General features: G+C 41.3%; 1 protein-coding gene across 1 annotated transcript; it reads left to right on the forward strand.

The window, feature by feature from the left end:
- Positions 1–12,834: 12,834 nt before the first annotated feature.
- LOC127511105 (uncharacterized) lies at positions 12,835–16,799 on the forward strand. Its single transcript, XM_051891626.1, has 5 exons — positions 12,835–13,156; positions 13,279–14,047; positions 14,147–14,356; positions 14,838–15,258; positions 15,558–16,799. The coding sequence occupies exons 1-5, from the start codon at positions 13,139–13,141 to the stop codon at positions 15,883–15,885; spliced, it is 1,746 nt and encodes a 581-aa protein (XP_051747586.1). The 5' UTR covers positions 12,835–13,138; the 3' UTR covers positions 15,886–16,799.
- The last annotated feature ends 1,155 nt before the right edge of the window (positions 16,800–17,954 follow it).

A 17,954-nucleotide genomic window follows, 5' to 3' on the forward strand; every position in this document is an offset into this window, starting at 1 on the left:
TCCGCCTCCCCCTGTGGCTTGGACATTGCGGAGTGTCCGATGCTAGGCCAAACATCTGTCTCTGACGTTGAGGTTTGGCTGGGTGCCATATGTCGTGACCCCTCCACGTGAGTGGTCCCATATGTGTATTGTCTACAGTTAACTCCCTATGGCGAGCCTGTGTCTTTCCCCTTGCAGAGTCAGCTCTGCTGTCACCTGTCAGATGAGTCTCCCCCTACTCAGGCTGGAGCCATCCCAGGGACTCCATATGCGCACTGCCCATGGCCAGTCCATATGTGTATTTCCAGGTAATACCTCCCCCTCTGAGTAGGTTGTGGCTTCCACAGCATCCCCTATGGGTTCGCTTTCCCAGTGTTGTCTAAGTCTTACTGAACGGGTCTTGCAGAACAGCAGTAGACTCTCTCGGTGTAAGCACGAGCCCTTCTCCGCCCCAAGGTGCGCCGGGTGGCTGGAGCTTACACTGGGCGCTGGAAGGGGTCAGTAACTGTGGCGTTTTATTTGGGATCCCAATTCGTCGGTTCACTTCTGACTCTAGGTCGAACATGACCGACTGAAAGGGGACGTCTCGGTTACGTATGTAACCCTCGTTCCCTGAAGGAGGGAACGGAAACGTACGTCCTGTCGCCACAGTTCCTGTGCCTTCACTGTAGTGCAGACTCATGCTTGTCTCCTCAGCGAAAAACAAAGCGCGTGTGCACACACACACTTTGCAAAACTGTAGGTACAATCCACTGCACAGCACTCTTTTTGCGGAACTGTAAACACAACTCACTGCTTTACATTCAATTTCCAAATGATCAACACACTCCTAGCAAAACTATACACATGTATGGCTATTATTTACACTATTTGTCTCGTCCAGAGAGTGATGGAGCTAGAGGCAGATGCCATGGGTCATGAGCAGCTTTTTGTGGATGAGGCAGGTTTTAACCTCACTAAAACAAGGAGACGTGGCAGGAACATTATTGGACACCGTGCCATAATCAATGTCCCAGGACAACGTGGTGGTAACATAACTATGTGTGCAGCTATAAGTCAAAATGGTGTTGTTCACCATCATGCAACCCTAGGCCCATTTAACACTGCACACATTATTACATTCCTGGACACCTTACATGACATGCTCACTAATGTTCAGAGACCAGAGCAGACCAGATACATCATCATATGGGACAATGTTAGTTTCCATAGGGCTGCTTTGGTCTGCAACTGGTTTACAGATCACCCACTCTTCACTGTACTCAACCTCCCCCCATACTCTCCATTCTTGAATCCAATTGAAGAGTTCTTCTCTGCCTGGTGCTGGAAGGTCTATGACCGTCATCCCCATCAATGCATAGCCCTTTTACAGGCAATGGAGGAGGCATGTGGGGATACTGACCAGGCATCATGTCAGGCCTGGATACGGCATTCCAGAAGATATTTTCCCCGGTGCCTTGGACTAGAGGACATTGCATGTGATGTAGATGAAATTTTGTGGCTGGACCCAGAGAGACGACACGATGTAGACTGAATTTTTTCTCTTTTTTTTCTCAGTGAAATTACTATTTTGTGTTTTGACTTGGAAAAAAACACTTATGTTTGTTTTGATGTGTATAAATAAATACCAGTACTTGAAGTTTGGATCCCTGTATGTTTACAGAACTATAACAAAAGTATGACCTCAAACTGACATAGCCTACCTTGTGCACAAAGAACAAAGAAAGCAAAAGCCAGATGTGTTTTTTATTCATACCATCAGTGTGTAGTTGGCGCATTGTGTGCTTATTAATGTGATGGCTTGTGTTAACTGTTTGATACGAAAATACCATTTTTACGAAGGTTTGAAGAGTTAAGCAAGGTTTATTAGCTTTTGCAAGAGAACTACAATGTTTTGCTGATTTGGTGAAGGGTTTTCTTATTTGTGTGTAGAGTTTTGCAAAAATAGCCAATAGTTACAAAAAATGTGCTTAAGCCATCAGAAAAAACTGTAATAAGCAGAGAGATGTTGAAAAATTCCCTGTAAACACAAAAGCAAGATTGAAACCAAGCTGTTTTTTTTTTGTTTTTTTTTTTTACTGTAAGCATTTGTGGTTGTGAATACAGTATTACAGTACAAAAGAAAAGAAATACATCAACCATGTGTAGTTGGACAGAAACAATGGTTGTGTTTGGAAAAGGAAATCAAGATTCTTCCTGTTAGATTTTTGTGTGTTAAATAGAGAATTGTGTGTTGTGTTTTGCAAAAAGTGTTTTATGAAATTGAAAACTGAGTCGAAGGCCGAGAATTAGTGCACGGTTTTGAAGACTTGGTGTATAGTTCTTGTGTTTGAGTGTCAGGTTTCAGAAATTGTGTGACAAGTAAGGATTTTGTGTGTGAGCAGTTGAAAAAAACTAGTTAAAATGCATGTATTGTGTATTACATGTGTCGTAATGTTTACAGATTGAAAAATGTCCGATGCAGTCTCGCGGCCAGACGACCTTGCTCGGAGCGGTCCCAAAGTGTGTGTGTGGCAGTGGTGGACGAAGTACACAAATCAAGTACTTGAGTAAAAGTACAGATACGTATCATAAAATATTACTCATGTGAAAGTATTTAGTGCTCCTTTTCAATTTTACTTGAGTTAAAGTACAAAAGTACTTGATTTTTAATGTACTTAAGTAAAAAAGTACTGATTGATGAATGTTTATTTTGTAATTTTATATAGGCCACTTATATAATTTAATTTTATATTATATATTTTATATAATCCTATTGCTCAAAATAATTATAAATGATTATGAATTGTCAAATAGCCAGCACTAGTCAGTATGGATGGAAGATTAGTGGATGCAGATACATAATATGTAATGTGTGTTGACAAACAATATAAAATCCAACGAAACATATAGGGATAAATACATAACATTTTTAAAAATTTGCTGCAGCAGCGGGGAAGATGAACATGCATGTGTTATTTTAATTTGTGTTAGAGTTGCACGATTATGGATAAAACGATCATGATCATGATTCTCCCACAATTCTGAATAGACAACTAAACAAAATAACATAAAATTATTTATTAGAGGACAAAATATTAATTGGTGCAATCTATTTAAAAATATTTAATTAATTTAATAAAATGGGTTTGAATGAATGATTTAATGACTCACTCATAACTACTTCAGTTGTTTCATTACTGGATGAATCAATGTTTTTGAACAAATCTTTTGAATGAATCATTCAATGTCAAATACATTTTAACAGTCACTTGTTGCCTCCTAGTGGCGTAACGATGTAATCGATACAACCGTTATTTAAAGCACCAAGTTAGTTTTAAAATGTGATTTGATCTGTTTGAATCGAGATCACGATCTGTAGACACATTGATGTGGATGTGTCCGCATTACAGTTTTTTACAATCGCTAGGACACATTTCTCAATACTTAGGTCACTTTTTCAAAACTCTTCACACAGTTCTCCTAACCAACTTTCATCTTGGCACAGAGGTTAACTTCACATTCAAAATGCACCAAATCTAACAAAACACTTCATACATGTCTCAAATCAATTCATTCTTCCAGAACACTAGCAAAGGTTTTCACTGAGCAAACACACTTTGTCACTCATAAAACATTGACCTAAAAACACTAACATCAGTTAGCATTATACAATGTTTTCTTTTTTTAAATTTCTTTACAAAACAAGAATGACACTCTCTACTGCTTATAATTCACTGCAGTTTATGTTATATGGTCCATGTTTACATTACAGAACAAAATTATTCCTAAGTTTCCCCTTTTGAATTGATGGTAATGAAATTGAAAGACTACAGCTTTTTACAGACGCTAGGACACATTTCTCAATACTTAGGTCACTTTTGCAAAACTCTTCACACAGTGAGCACAACAGAAGTCTATGTGGGCTAAACTGAGGATCAATTATCATTGCTTTGGCACAAAATGCATTCAATGACTACATCTCTCAAATTTCATGAATTCTTTTCTCACTCAGACACAACAACTGCCAAAACTCTTTGTACGTAAAGGCCAATTTGCACATGCTTACATACTGTTTTCAAAACTGTTAAACTTAAGTTCAAAACAATAACATAATACAAAACTGAATAAGTCAGAAATTTGCTACATTTCTACAGTAATATAGTTATGAAATATATTCTGAATCTAAAAAATCAAATACTATCAAAACAATTAGATGAAACTGAACACCTACACAAGCATTAGTCTTTCAATTTCATTACCATCAATTCAAAAGGGGAAACTTAGGAATAATTTTGTTCTGTAATGTAGGAGATCATCTCAGGTTGATGACCAACCCAGCGCAGCAGTGTCCAGTGCCCCAATACTAAGCACCACTGTCTCTGTAAGTATACTGGCATAATCCACATTGCATTCTATGAAGACACATTCCACTACTGTGAACTTTTTAGAAACATATTCCAGGAAATCTTACCATAATGAAGTAAGAGCAATACTATACAGTAATATATAATGTTTCAATTAAACAGATTTTATATACATTACTGCTCAAAGGTTGGTGGGGTCAGTATTTTTTTTTTTAAAAAAAGAAACTGACACTTTTATTCAGCAATGATGTGTTAAATACATTTGAAAACAGATTCAAATAAGCAGCAATTAAAGCAATTAAAATGGCAATATTATTTCCCAGTATTACTGCTTTTGACTGTATTTTAATCTTCTTTCAAAAACAAAAAATCTTACTGACCTCAGACTTTTGAACAGTATTGTATAATTTAATCTAGGATGAGTTAAAATTGTTGGACATTTATGTTTGACTGTTTCTCTTGTTATATATATAACATATATTATATTTCACTGCATGATTGTACAGACACAAGACCCTGGAGTTCCAGCCTCTGTCCCCAGAACCACTGCAGATGTGACCAGTCCTACAGAGTCTTGCAGTATTGTCTCGGTAAGTAATTTCAAATTCTGTTGGTCTAAAAAGGTAATTGAATTTGCATATTAACTGCCACAACTCACTAGTCACACAAAATAGCGCTAGCAGCTGACACATTTCTGAAAACGGAACAAATGTATCAATTTTATTCTATTTCCCTGATATTTTGAATGTGATAACCAGTTGCTTCCTAAAACACATTCAAGCTGAAAAACAACAACAAAGTAAAGTCATAATGTCAGTGCTTGGTTCCTCTAAGGATCAACTTGATATTATATTTAAAGAATTATAAACAATTTATGGTTGTTAACACTCAGATGTTTAAAATATTCAAAAATAAAGAGATAATGTTAGTAAAATGACAGAAGAGAAGCTTTCCTGCTGTTGATGTTCTATATATTACACTGGCTTTACAGTTGTTTTCAATTGCTTACACACTAAAAAACTTTCCCACAATTAGCAAAACCTTACACTCAAGGAGCAAAACACCGGCCTAGATTTGCACAACTGTAAGCACATTGTCAGCTTCACACTTTTTGCAAAACATTACACACAGTGATTTGCAAAACACCAAACACATTTGTATGCGTTTGACACAGAAATTTATCATGATGTAATTTCCTTGCAATTTCAAAGCAAAGGCTTTCAAATGAACACACCCCATGAACAAATTGGTTAAACACAGCCACCAGGTGTGCACACACACTGGTGATTAATTGTAGACACACCAATCAGGTTTAAGCACTTTAAAAAGGCAACAGTTAAGTTCACCTGTCTTCAACAAAAATGGACGGTGTCAGAGGAAGAGGGAGAGTGCGGCTGAGAGGGGGAGTCCAGAGAGAACAAGATGGAGGAAGAGGGGGAATCCAGAGAGAACAAGATGGAGGAAGAGGCCAAGGGAGAGGGAGAGGAAGACCTGGAGGAGGGGAAGGACATGCACAAAGAAGACAACCAAATCTGTGTAACGAAATTCGTGCTACAATTGTGGGACATGTAATAAACCACAGACTAACACTGAGGGAGGCTGGACTGAGAGTACAGCCTAACCTAAGCAGGTACACGGTGGAATCAATAGTTCGGATATTTCGTCAAGAGCACAGGTGAGAAACTTATCTTCTGTCAACAGAAAATCCATAGCTTACTGCATGTACTATATCAACAGTTTTGGTATGTAGTCATGTATCATTTTACAGTAAGCTACATGTATTTTGTTTGGCCAACATAGGATTGAATGTTGAGAACACCAAGGAGGGAGGGGCCCCATATTCACACAGGAGCAAGAGAGAGAGATCATAAACCTCGTTTTGGCCAATAATGCAATCAGACTTAGAGAAATTCAAGCCAATATTGTCAATGATCCCCAAATCTTCAATAATGTCCAACAGGTCTCTCTGTCAACAATAGCCCGTATCTTTAAAAAACATCAAGTTCTGATGAAACAACTGTATAAAGTGCCATTTGAAAGAAATTCAGACAGGGTGAAAGTCCTGCGGGGTGAAAATGTGGTGGTACGTTTTGTTCACTGACTGTAGTATTGTGTACTGCACACAACCTTTTTTACTGTACATGTAATTTTACTATATAGCAGACCTACAGTATATTGATCTACACAATGTGATATTTTGCTGTATTCCAGAGAGTTTTGCAAATAGATTCGGAGGAAGTCCCGCATGAGTTTATATACATTGATGAGGCCGGATTTAACCTGACAACAGTGAGAAGAAGGGGAAGAAACATCATTGGCCACAGGGCTATTATCAGTGTTCCAGGGCAACATGGGGGTAACATTACCCTTTGTGCTGCCATTACACAGAATGGGGTCCTCCACCGCCATGCCAACTTGGGTCCTTACAACACTGACCTCATTCTTACGTTTAGACAGATTACACAATATTATCACAGCAGCAAACCAAAGGGACCAGATGCAATACATTGTCGTCTGGGACAATGTAGCTTTCCATCATTCTGCTCTGGTCCAAAACTGGTTTCATCAACACCCACAATTTACAGTTCAATACCTTCCACCATACTCCCCCTTCCTAAACCCCATCGAGGAGTTCTTCTCAGCATGGCGGTGGAAGGTTTATGATCTCCAGCCCTATGTCCAGATGGCCCTCATTCAAGCTATGGAGGAAGCATGTGATCAAATTGAAGCAGCATCCATACAAGGGTGGATTCGTCACTCCAAAAGATTCTTCCCACGTTGCCTTGCAAATGAAAATATAGCCTGTGATGTTGACGAAGCCCTGTGGCCAGATCCAGCTAGGCGGAGAGATGTTTAGGTTTTTTTTTTTTTTTTTTTTTTCTCGGTATTACAGTTTTTCTCAATTGCTAAAACACTAAACCCATTGGCTGAACAAAGTTCTCAGTTGCCTGACCTCATTTAGCTAATTGTGCAGTCTGTTGTCAATACCTTAAACCATTTCACATGGTAAAACACAATTTGCAGATCTCACTTTTCAGCAAAACTCTAAACACATTCTCATTCTCAAAACACATTCTGCACTCTAATGCACATGCCATCCATACTGGTAAACACAAGTGGCAACAATCAAATACAAATAGAGAACACATGCCATTGATTGAACACAACCACTTAAAATTGATGTAACCTGTTTCAAATGATGTGAGAGAACCAATATAAGCCAGTTCAGAGAGCAAACAGGTTGTTGAAGGTGGGAAGGAGAAAGTCTGAGAATGGATAGAAGAAACAATGTGAGAGGACAAGGACGAGTGCGTATGCTAGGTGGGCGACGAGGAGGAAGAGGAGGAGGAGGAGATAGGAGGAGGAGGGCAAGAAAGAGGAAGAGGAGGAGGAGGGCAAGAAAGAGGAAGAGGAGGAGGAAAAGGAAGACAAAGAGTGGAAATATCTGATGAAATTCGAACAACAGTCATAGACCATGTTCTTGTCCATGGACTGACAATGAGGGAAGCAGGACTTAGAGTGCAACCCAATTTGAGCCGATTTTCTGTGTCCACCATAGTAAGGACATTCAGAGAAGAGAACAGGTACAGTATACTACTGTATTTTTGTAATTGCAAATTTACTGTACTACACTATATGCAGCTGTTTCAATAGACATTTGTAAAGTTCATCACTGTATGTATAGTACTGCATGAATATTTGTTGTAACTGCACATCTACTTTTTGTAGAATTGCAAGGCTGCCACATTCAGGTGGAAGGACAGGCTATATTCACTCGGGAGCAAGAGGCCGTTATAGTGGGCATGGTCCTTCAAGATAATGTAATACGACTCCGAGAAATCCAGGAACGAGTGACACAAGACAACACACACTTCCAGGGAATCGACAGTGTGAGCATTTCCACAATAGACCGTGTCCTCCATTGTAACAGGATGCGAATGAAACAAGTATACAGAGTACCTTTTGAGCGCAACTCACCAAGGGTAAAAGAACTGCGAGCTCAGTATGTGCAAGTAAGTGTACATTCAGAAACATTTACTGTAATCCAGATTGTCTACAGTACTAACACATACTATGTGAATGACATTACTCTTCAGTACATACAATGTATGTGATTCAGAAGTGCATACAGTAGGCCTAATTGTACTCTACAGTATAGCACTGTCTCTGTACGACTAATTCTAAATACAGTATATTGTTTTTTTACACAGACAATATTTGACTTGGAATCCTTGGACAGACCCCATGACTTTATCTTTGTCGATGAAGCAGGCTTCAATCTAACAAAGAGGAGACGGAGAGGCCGAAACATGATTGGACAGTGGGCCATTGTTGAAGTCCCTGGTCAACGAGGTGGCAATGTCACAATCTGTGCTGCTATTGATGGAGTATTTTATCTGTCCTACAGAAAACAATTGTAGAATTAGTTTGCTTACTATAGAAGCTAGAAGTGTTTTGAGGCCTCTTGACCTATGTGACTATAAGGGTCAGATGTGTCTGAGAAGTTAACTTGGCCACTAAGCATATTCTGTTGGTAATTTTCCACCAGACAACAGGTGGCTGTGAAATGAATAAGACCATTATTAAGGGAGTCATGTAAAGGCTTCTTGCCTCCGGGGAGTATTAACACAATGTTTCATTTGGCCCATGGGAAAAGGGTTGACCATCAAATTGGCAGAAGGCCCATGAGAAATTAAGTCAAAAGATGTACAGTAGTTGGCAATCGGTCACCCTTACTAAGAAAATTATCTCTTAAATAAGCAACACCTGCAATTTTATTGGTGAAATGACTGTGGTGGAAATGTTGGAGTACATGGGAAAGAAAGGGAGGAGAGCACCTGCAAGTGAGAATATGAGAAAACTGTAAGGGTGGATATTACCAGCCAATTATACTACTTTGGTGTGTTTTACAGTTTTTCTCGATTGCTTAAACACTATAGCCATGCTTTTTAACTAAAATTTCAAAACCATACCGCCATTTATGAAAAAGCACACCCATTTCTCTAAACTATAAACACTATTCCCCTGTTTTGACACGAGTCAGATTTGTTGAACTGTCACTGCAAAACTCTACACACAAATCCCTTCATTTCTCATTACCTACACCATGTTGTCATTTAGAAAGCACTAGTATTCAATATTCTTCACTCAAGTCATCATAGCTTGAGCTCAATTAGCACACAGTCAGTTCATTCAGTTTTGGAACAATGGAGCCAGAGAGACATGATTGAAAAGGTCGAGGACACCAGAGAAGAGGAGGAGGAAGAGCGGTAAACAGTGGAGGAAGAGGAAGAGTAGGAGGACGAGGATGAGGATGAGGGGCAAGGAGACAAGGAGTCTCAGATGAAATTCGTGCCACTACTTGACCATGTCCTTGTCCATGGTATGACTATGAGGGAGGCTGGGCGATGAGTTCAGCCAAACTTCAGTTGCTTCACCGTCGCCTCGATCATAAGAATCTTCAGGGAGGAAAACGGGTAGGTGTACCTCAGTGTACTCTACTGTAACTTTTGAGTGCTGTACTCTGTTACAACACATGCATCAAATTAACTTACATACAGATAGAGTTTCTGTCTGCTTCCATTTTGTAAAAAGGATGTGTTACAGTTACAGTAATCAGTACTTCTATTTTTGTAGGACACAGAGACGATGCAATGGAAGAAGCCTGAAGTAGAGGTAAGATAAGATTTCTTGCTGCGAGGGATTAAATACTGAATGAAAGGCGGATTGCGGTCGGTAACTATAGTGTACATTAGGCGGGAAATGGGCGGTCTGACAATAACCCGGTCGCTCCCGAGATGCTCTGACATCAGCGCATCTGTGCTTGAACTTTAAGTGAACAAAACTTTCTGCAGTGGTGGCGTTCACACGGTCACCAGTTCCCTGTCCTGAGTAACCTGGCAAGATATGTTCTTTGCATTAGAGGTCTGTGCGAGTGCACGTTCAGAGATCATTCAACCTTTGTGATCGGATTTTGGAGGAGAGACGTTCTGAAACGGTCGTCAGTCAGCGTCATTCTGTTCTTGCGTGGATGTTAAAAAAGATTTCACTTTGCAGTATAGCTAGCAAGCCAACAGTTTTCGTTTATATGTATTTTTGGCTTAGCCTATAGTTTTGAGGGACATGTTGAAGGCTATTTAATTTAGCCTATTTTTTCTCTGTGATATTTAGCCTAATATTCTTTGAGACATTTTTCCTCTGACATTTTTTTGGGTGTAATATGTATATGCTATGCAACATTTTATATTTATTATCCCCAATCACTCTCTTTCTTTTGGGAAAGTTTAAATGTGAGAATCTGGAAACAATCTAAATTTAGCGGGACCCGTCTGGTCAGGAAGAAAATCACTATATGCGGATAAAAGGTGAACACAGAGTGAATTTTAGGCGGGAGCAGGTGCGTGCGGAACAGAACCTTGCGGGAGCGGGCGGGAGTGGGACGAAAAAAACAGTCCTGCGCAGACCTCTAGCCTGAAGCCTGACTAGACATTTCAGTTGATGCGTGCCAGGGGTGGATCAGGCATGCAAGAGGATTTTACCACCACTGCCTGGATAGGGTCAGTACAGCCTGTGATGTTGACGAGATTCTCTGGCCTGTCCCAGACCAAAGATGTGATGCTGGGGCAGAATATTTTTTGTTGTTGTTTGGTGTATTGTACTATACAGTACATTAAGGAATAAATTTCTGTGAGGGGGAGAACCACAAGCAACACAACTTATTACTGTTTTTTGTTTTTTGTAGTATTGTTTTTTTTTAGGGCTTTTTGTAGTATTGTTTTGAATTTATCTCACCAGTGTGTAAGACTATGTTGTAGTGTGTGTGTTTTTGAGGGCTTGTGTATGTTGTCTGAGGCCAAAGAGGAAGAACCTTCTGGGCTCCCTTCATGCTTCCCCGGGCTCTGGACATCCAGGCAGCCAGCAACCTCTCTCGCTGCTTCAAGCTCAGTACTGGTGGCCCACCATGGCCTAGGATGTCTCCCATTATGTTCGTGGATGCTCAGTCTGTGCCATCTCAAAACCCCCCCATCAACTACCCTCAGGAAAACTGGTACCACTGCCCATTTCCCATCATCCTTGGTCCCACATCAGAGTTGACTTTGTCACCGATCTGCCCAATTCCGATGGATACACCTGCATTCTAGTAGCAGTGGATAGATTTTCCAAAGCATGCATGTTGATTCCCCTTTGTGGATTGCCCACTGCTCTAGAAACAGCTGAAGCCCTCTTCCACCAGCTGTTTCACACCTTTGGAATACCTAGAGAAATCGTCTCTGATCGTGGGCCCCAATTCACTTCCCGGGTATGGACAGCCTTTTTTAAACTCCTTAATGTCTCTGTTAATCTTTCTTCAGGATATCACCCCCAAACTAACGGCCAGACTGAGCGGAAGATTCAGGAGATTGGGAGATATCTCCAGGCCTACTGTCACGATAACCAACATGGCTGGAACCGTTACCTTCCCTGGGCCGAGTATGCACAAAACTCCCTCAAGCAGTCAACCACCAATCTCACCCCGTTTCAGTGCATACTCGGCTACCAACCCCCTCTGTTTCCCTGGACCGAAGAAACCTCTGAAGTTCCAGCCATAGACCACTGGTTCCAAGCAAGTTAGAGAGTATGGGATTCAGCTCAGATCCACCTTCAGCATGTTGTGTGGAGGCATAAGATGTTTGCAGATGCCCATCGATCTCCTACCCCTGTTTACCATCCTGGAGATAGGAGGGGGTACTGTCAGGGAGTCAACTCAGTCACCCATCCAGTCACCACTGTCATCACTCACCACATTCACCAGATCCCAATCACCTGACTACTGATTCCTCCCACCTGTCAGCAATCAGCACCAGCTCGATATATACTGCACTCCACCCGCTCTTATTAAACAAATGACCTTGCTAGACTAAATGTTTTGTCTTTTTCCTTTACAGACTGCTCCTTCGGGGCATTATTGCAAGCTTCATCTGCAGTTCGACTTCATCGTTTGTGGTCGGAGACCTTGCCACCAGAGGATCACAGGTGGATTGCCAGCAGGCTTTTTAAAATGGGGCCCAAGGGAAAACCAGAGCTTTGTGACAACCTACAGCTCTGGGATTACCCACCACAGCCAGCACTTACGTACAATCAGGCTCTAGCTCCAGACAGATTTTTTTGTCATGCGCTTTTGCTGTGGAGGGTCAAGGTTCTCTGTCCCAATCCCGCCTGCGGACAGCATCAGCTGACAGGAGGCAGTCTGCACAAAAGGGCACGGCAGGTTCTAGACATCGATAGGATGGTCACAGAAACCCTCATCTGTACCAAGTGTAAAGCCTCGCATGTGTCCTGGAGTCAGACTGTCCTGCAGCAGCTGGATCTGGGCCATCGCTCTGAGTTTCGGGTCATCCTCACGTGGAAGTAAGTACACTTTCATTCCACATCCAGTTGATAGCCCATCATCACATATTTTTGCAAATACTTTACAAATTAAATATGTAAAATATATGAATGTGTGGATTTTGCTTTTCCTAAGGTATGCCTGTGATAGGCGGGTCATTCGGCTGCTGCGTGAGCGTGGACTAGGCAACAGTCCCATACGGGTCATCAAACAACTGCGTGAGAACCACAGCGAGGAGTGGCTGCAGCGTCTGGCCCGGTAAACCACCCAATGTGTGGACTTCCTCAACCGACCCAGGGTGTTGCCAATAAAATTCCAGGAACCCCCAGAGCCTACAGTGGTGCCAAGCTGCAAGTGGCTGCTCACAGTGTACAGCCAAGACATCCTGACAAGGCTGGATGAAATCCATGCAAGGATAACATTCACGTATGGTTCAGTCTTAAAGATGGATTCCACTAAAAAGGTTAGCAGTGGATTTTTGTTATTTTATGCTGTTTGCTATTATATTATTATCTAAGCATGATTATCATACTCTACATGGTGTGATGTTTCATTTTACTGCATGCTTCCTGTCATCCACCGCAGATCACTAAGAAGTTGGCTGGGACAGCGAGGGGAATGGGACTCTGGTTTACCTCTGTTGGCAACGAGTTTGGTCAGGTGCTCATAAGTGTGCTGACAGCCCAGGAAGGAGCAGGACTGGACATGATGGTAGATGGTTTGGTGAAAAGGTACCAGCAGGCTGGCGTGGATCCACCTGCTGTTTTGTATATAGACTGTGGCTGCTGCACTGAGATGGGCAAGACCAAGCTGAAAACTAGGTTCAGAGGTTGGCCAGATCTCAAGATACGCTTGGACATCTGGCATTTTATGTGCAGGATTGCCTTGGGGTGTACAACTGATGCCCATCAGCTGTATCCTATCTTCGTGTCAGCGTGCATTTTTGAGTGGGATGTTTCTATGCTTCGCAAAGCAAAGAGAGAGCTGCTGATGTCCCAGGGTTGGCCTGCGCTGACAGATGATGTCAACAAGCATCTTACCAGGGAGGAGCTGTCTTTCCATTGCCAGAGGAGGACCCATGGAGAGGAGACTACCATCCTTCTCTTTGAGCAGCTGCTTACAGAGCTCCTGAGCAGCAAGGGCAATGACTCCCTGGGTGTATCTCTCCTGGACCAAGAAAGGATGGAGCACATCTGGAGTGTCCAGAAGAAGCATGTCAAATGCATTCAAGACCCCCCTGGTGTTGTGCTCTATACAGAGACAGGGAGCTTAACCAAGGGAGGTGTGTTTCTGAAGACATACAGATGTGCCAGAGGCTTTTCCTTTCATTTACACCTGAACTGTTTCATCCAAGGTATGTCTTGGTCACACACACTGTGCATGTGTAAAGAGAGAGCCTTAAGTGTCTTTGTGTGTTTCATTAACACTGCTTAAACACTATGTGTATTTACAGGGACCAGTGCCAACAGTCTGAGCTTTCAGATTTATCTGCTGGAGGGTCTACACAGGTGGAACCAGGACCGGGAGGCTGCTTCCCTGTCATCGGAGCCATCAGCTTTGCGCAGCTACACAGGAGAAATTGTTCACTGTGTGAACAGTAATTATGAAAAGCTGTTGGGCAGGAAAGTGGTCCCCACGTTTTGTCCCCCTGCATGTTACACTAGTAAGAGAATTTGTTATTGTTAATGAACTTGTAATTTCTGTGTTATCTCAGTCTATATATTAGAATTGACCCTATAAAGTCTACTGTATCATATTTGATATGCAAATTTCTAAAGACCTCTAAATTATCAACATGACCAAAACTTCTGAAAACATGCCCTCTGTCGTCTGATTGATAGTCCATATTTTTTATCAAGTAAAAGGCCTTTTATTATAATTGTACAAACCTCCACCTTCAGCTCGTGCTTCACGTGTCTTTTTGCTGCGAAATCTTTATTGATTTTTAGAACGTTTTTAGAATAACTTTTATACTGTTAGTAATATTTGATGAACATTTATTGGACTAAAGCAACTTAGGTTTACTTGATTAGAAAAATCATGTTACATGTAAATATCAAATATTTTCAGGCTTTTAAGAAACATTTATTTGTATGTCTCTCAATCATCATTGTATTCAATTGTGTTTTTTGTTTTTATTTCAGGTGAGCTCATTGGAGTGCATTTGTTCCAGCAGACTGGTCAGGCACTGCAGGACATGAATCCAGACTCTGAGCAGACTGCAGAGCTCATTGATGGCCTCTGTTTGGAGGAGCAAGATGAAGATGAGGGCTTCTGTGACATCAGCGAGGATCACACCATTATAGATCCGGAGACTGTTCTGTCACCACCCTCCTCCACCCTGACACCCTGGTCACCAGCAGTGCCACCTCTATCCTGGGCTCCTCATCCCCATCACTCGTCCCTGACCCCACACATAGCCTCACACAGTCTCCATCACCTGGACCCTCAGGGATTGCTGTCCAACCTGTTCCCTCTGAAGCATCTATTTCACCTCTCCCCTCAGAACCAGAGGATACGGGTCAGGATTATGATGATGATGATGATGATGATGATAGAGAGATGGTAAATACCACTCCTTTGTATGTCTTTCAAATGAACTAAAATAATTCAAACAGTGTTGAATTAACATCCAGTGCTTTAAATCCAGACTTTCCACATATTTTAAAAGTACAACCTAAAGTCATTAGTAAGCAGCAAATACGCATCAAGTCAAGTCAGCTTTATTTTTTTATAGTTCTTTGTACTATACAGATGTGTCAAAGCAGCTTTACGGTGATAAAAAGGAAAATAACAGAATTAATTATGGAATTATGCATCAAACAGATGTGATGTAATTATTTTATTGGGTGTTTGTGTTACAGGCTCTTGACTACCAAAATGTGCCAGGATTCCAACATGTGGACAGGCTGGTGGAATATCTGTTGGAATATCAGAACCTGGATGAACGGGACAAGCAACGGGTGGTCTATGCATCTCGACCAGAGGAGACTGCCAAGTGGACGCTTCAGAGTACCAAAGAGGCCCACTCACCCTGTAGTAGAGAGCACCATCAGATGTGTGCTGGGTGCGAGCAGTGCACCTGCTCAATGGCTTGTTGCCGTCTGGTGGAGACCATCTTCATCAGGCTTTGCTCTGTCCTCCCAAGCCCCAAAAGAAAAGGCAAGGGTACCCTGTCAAGATGGTCTCTGATTCTCCAAGACTATCGAAGGATTAGGCAGCTTGTTCTTGGAAATGGCTTGGTGATGGGAGGAACATCAATGTAGCTGGTGGAGCTTAACCAGAACACCCTGATTAATTGGTATAACAACAGACAGAAGAAGCAGGAGCTGTCTGTGCTGGTTCAGGGCATTCAGTTGCCTCAACCCCTCCCTGAAGCTCAGGAGCCTCTCCAGGTTGCCAAACGCCTAGGCACTGAGCAAGAACAACCAGGGGACCAGCACCAGTACAAGCTACCAGAGAGTACAGCGGGTCAGGCAAAGCAGAGGTAGACTTCTGTTGGTCGACCCCCTCTCAGACCCAAGGCCCCAGTGCAGAGTCAGATGTTGGTTACACCATCAGCACCTGGAGCATCACTGTAGATGGTATCAAATTTACTCATACCGGCAGGTTTCCAGGGTGTGCCAATGTTCCAGGGAGTGCAGATGGTCCAAAGAATGCTGATGGTCCAGGGAATCCCAATGGTCCAAGGAGTCCTGATGATCCCGGGAATGCCAATCATGCAGCCACTGTTACAGCCAACAGCTGTACAGGGCATCAGCTCACAGCCTGCTGCACCAGTTGCCAATCCAGGAGCCATGCCCAAGAGACCCTAGAGGAGAACTTTAGAGGCAAACCCCTGTAAAAAATGCGGGCAATTCAAAACAAGTGCAACTGGACATAGCCAGTACAGGGTATTATTGTATATGTATCGTATTGTATATATGTAACAGGGTTAGTGTGAACAGTTGTTTAATAGAGTTCATCATTGGTAATACTTGTGTTAAGTTACTTGTGTTTTTTTAAAAGTCATTTAACACTTTGTTTAACTTTTTATTTATTGTTTTTGAAAACTTATTTAACTTTCCATTAAACTTATTTAAAAAAAAAAAAAAAAACTTATTTAACATTTTATTCACCTTTTAATTTGATTTTGAAAACTTTTCATTTAACATTTTATTCAATTTAATATTCATTGCTGTTCTGTTGGCATGATTGTAAAATAAAAACAAATTGGCAAGTGATTGCTTTTTGACTTTTACTTACATATAACAATATTTCATCAGTACACTGCAACAATATAACACGTGTATAAAAAGATAATTTGTACATTTTGTTATTCCTGTGACAGACATTTTTCAGCATATTAGTTACTATTTTATGGGTTGCATCTTTGTTCATTACAAATAATAGATTTGCAAGTGTCTTGTTTGAATGTAACCTAAAAAATGCTTAATCGGTACAATAATATAACAACTACTAAATAACAATAACACAGTTCCATATATATGAAAAAATATCAAAAAACACAACAAAGTACATATGTATATTTTATTAAACTTGGAACAGTATGCATTCAAAAAAATTGTTTATTTAATTAAATTAAAAATATCACAAAAAGTTGTCTTTAGCTGGATTCAAAGTTAGGCAGTGTGTCAGTCTCATAATCTGAAAGATGTGAGTTCGAGCCTCACATGGGGCAGGGTGGTGCTTTTTGGTGCACGAGAGCGTTTAGACAAAAGCACGGTTTTCTTTATTCCCTTTCATGTGATTGTCCATTTCTCCTGGGGCCAAAAGGCTCTTCAGCTCCTCTGAAGGGCAGACAGCATGACATTCTGAGAAAATCTGTGTTATTTCAAACAGTTTTACCTGAATCTCATTAAATGAAATTGCATTCAATTTTATAGTGTCCTTTTATGGGAGGAGAGTATTTAAATGAATCAGGCAACACAATTTACTAATGTTTGTGCTCGTCAATTTACTTTTATTTGCGCCGTTATTTAACACCCAAAAAAAGCATGTCTTAACCCATTTTGCAATGTGGCTGCAACTGTTGCTGCTTGGAGGAAGTAGCTGGAACAGCAACAGCCTTGATTGTGGGATCCATGGAGGGAGAGGAGGAAATGGAGGAACAATACCTGCCTGGTTGTCAGGGCAACAGTCAGCTGAACCTTGAGCACCTGGAAGAGGGACAAAATACAGGAACTTCTACAGTGCCTCCCAGCCCAACTCTTTATAGAGACACCTGGCAGAACAGGCGTGATCCACCATCACATCACTCT

This window comes from Ctenopharyngodon idella, chromosome 4 (genome assembly GCF_019924925.1).
Source record: "Ctenopharyngodon idella isolate HZGC_01 chromosome 4, HZGC01, whole genome shotgun sequence".
NCBI classification, from domain to species: Eukaryota; Metazoa; Chordata; class Actinopteri; order Cypriniformes; family Xenocyprididae; genus Ctenopharyngodon; species Ctenopharyngodon idella.

What these genes read in the sequence shown, in the direction of transcription:
- LOC127511105 (XM_051891626.1), top strand. An exon ending in CCTGAACTGTTTCATCCAAG is followed by an intron (nt 14,048 to 14,146) that starts GTATGTCTTGGT and finishes GTGTATTTACAG; the next exon opens with GGACCAGTGCCAACAGTCTG. An exon ending in ATGATGATGATAGAGAGATG is followed by an intron (nt 15,259 to 15,557) that starts GTAAATACCACT and finishes TTTGTGTTACAG; the next exon opens with GCTCTTGACTACCAAAATGT.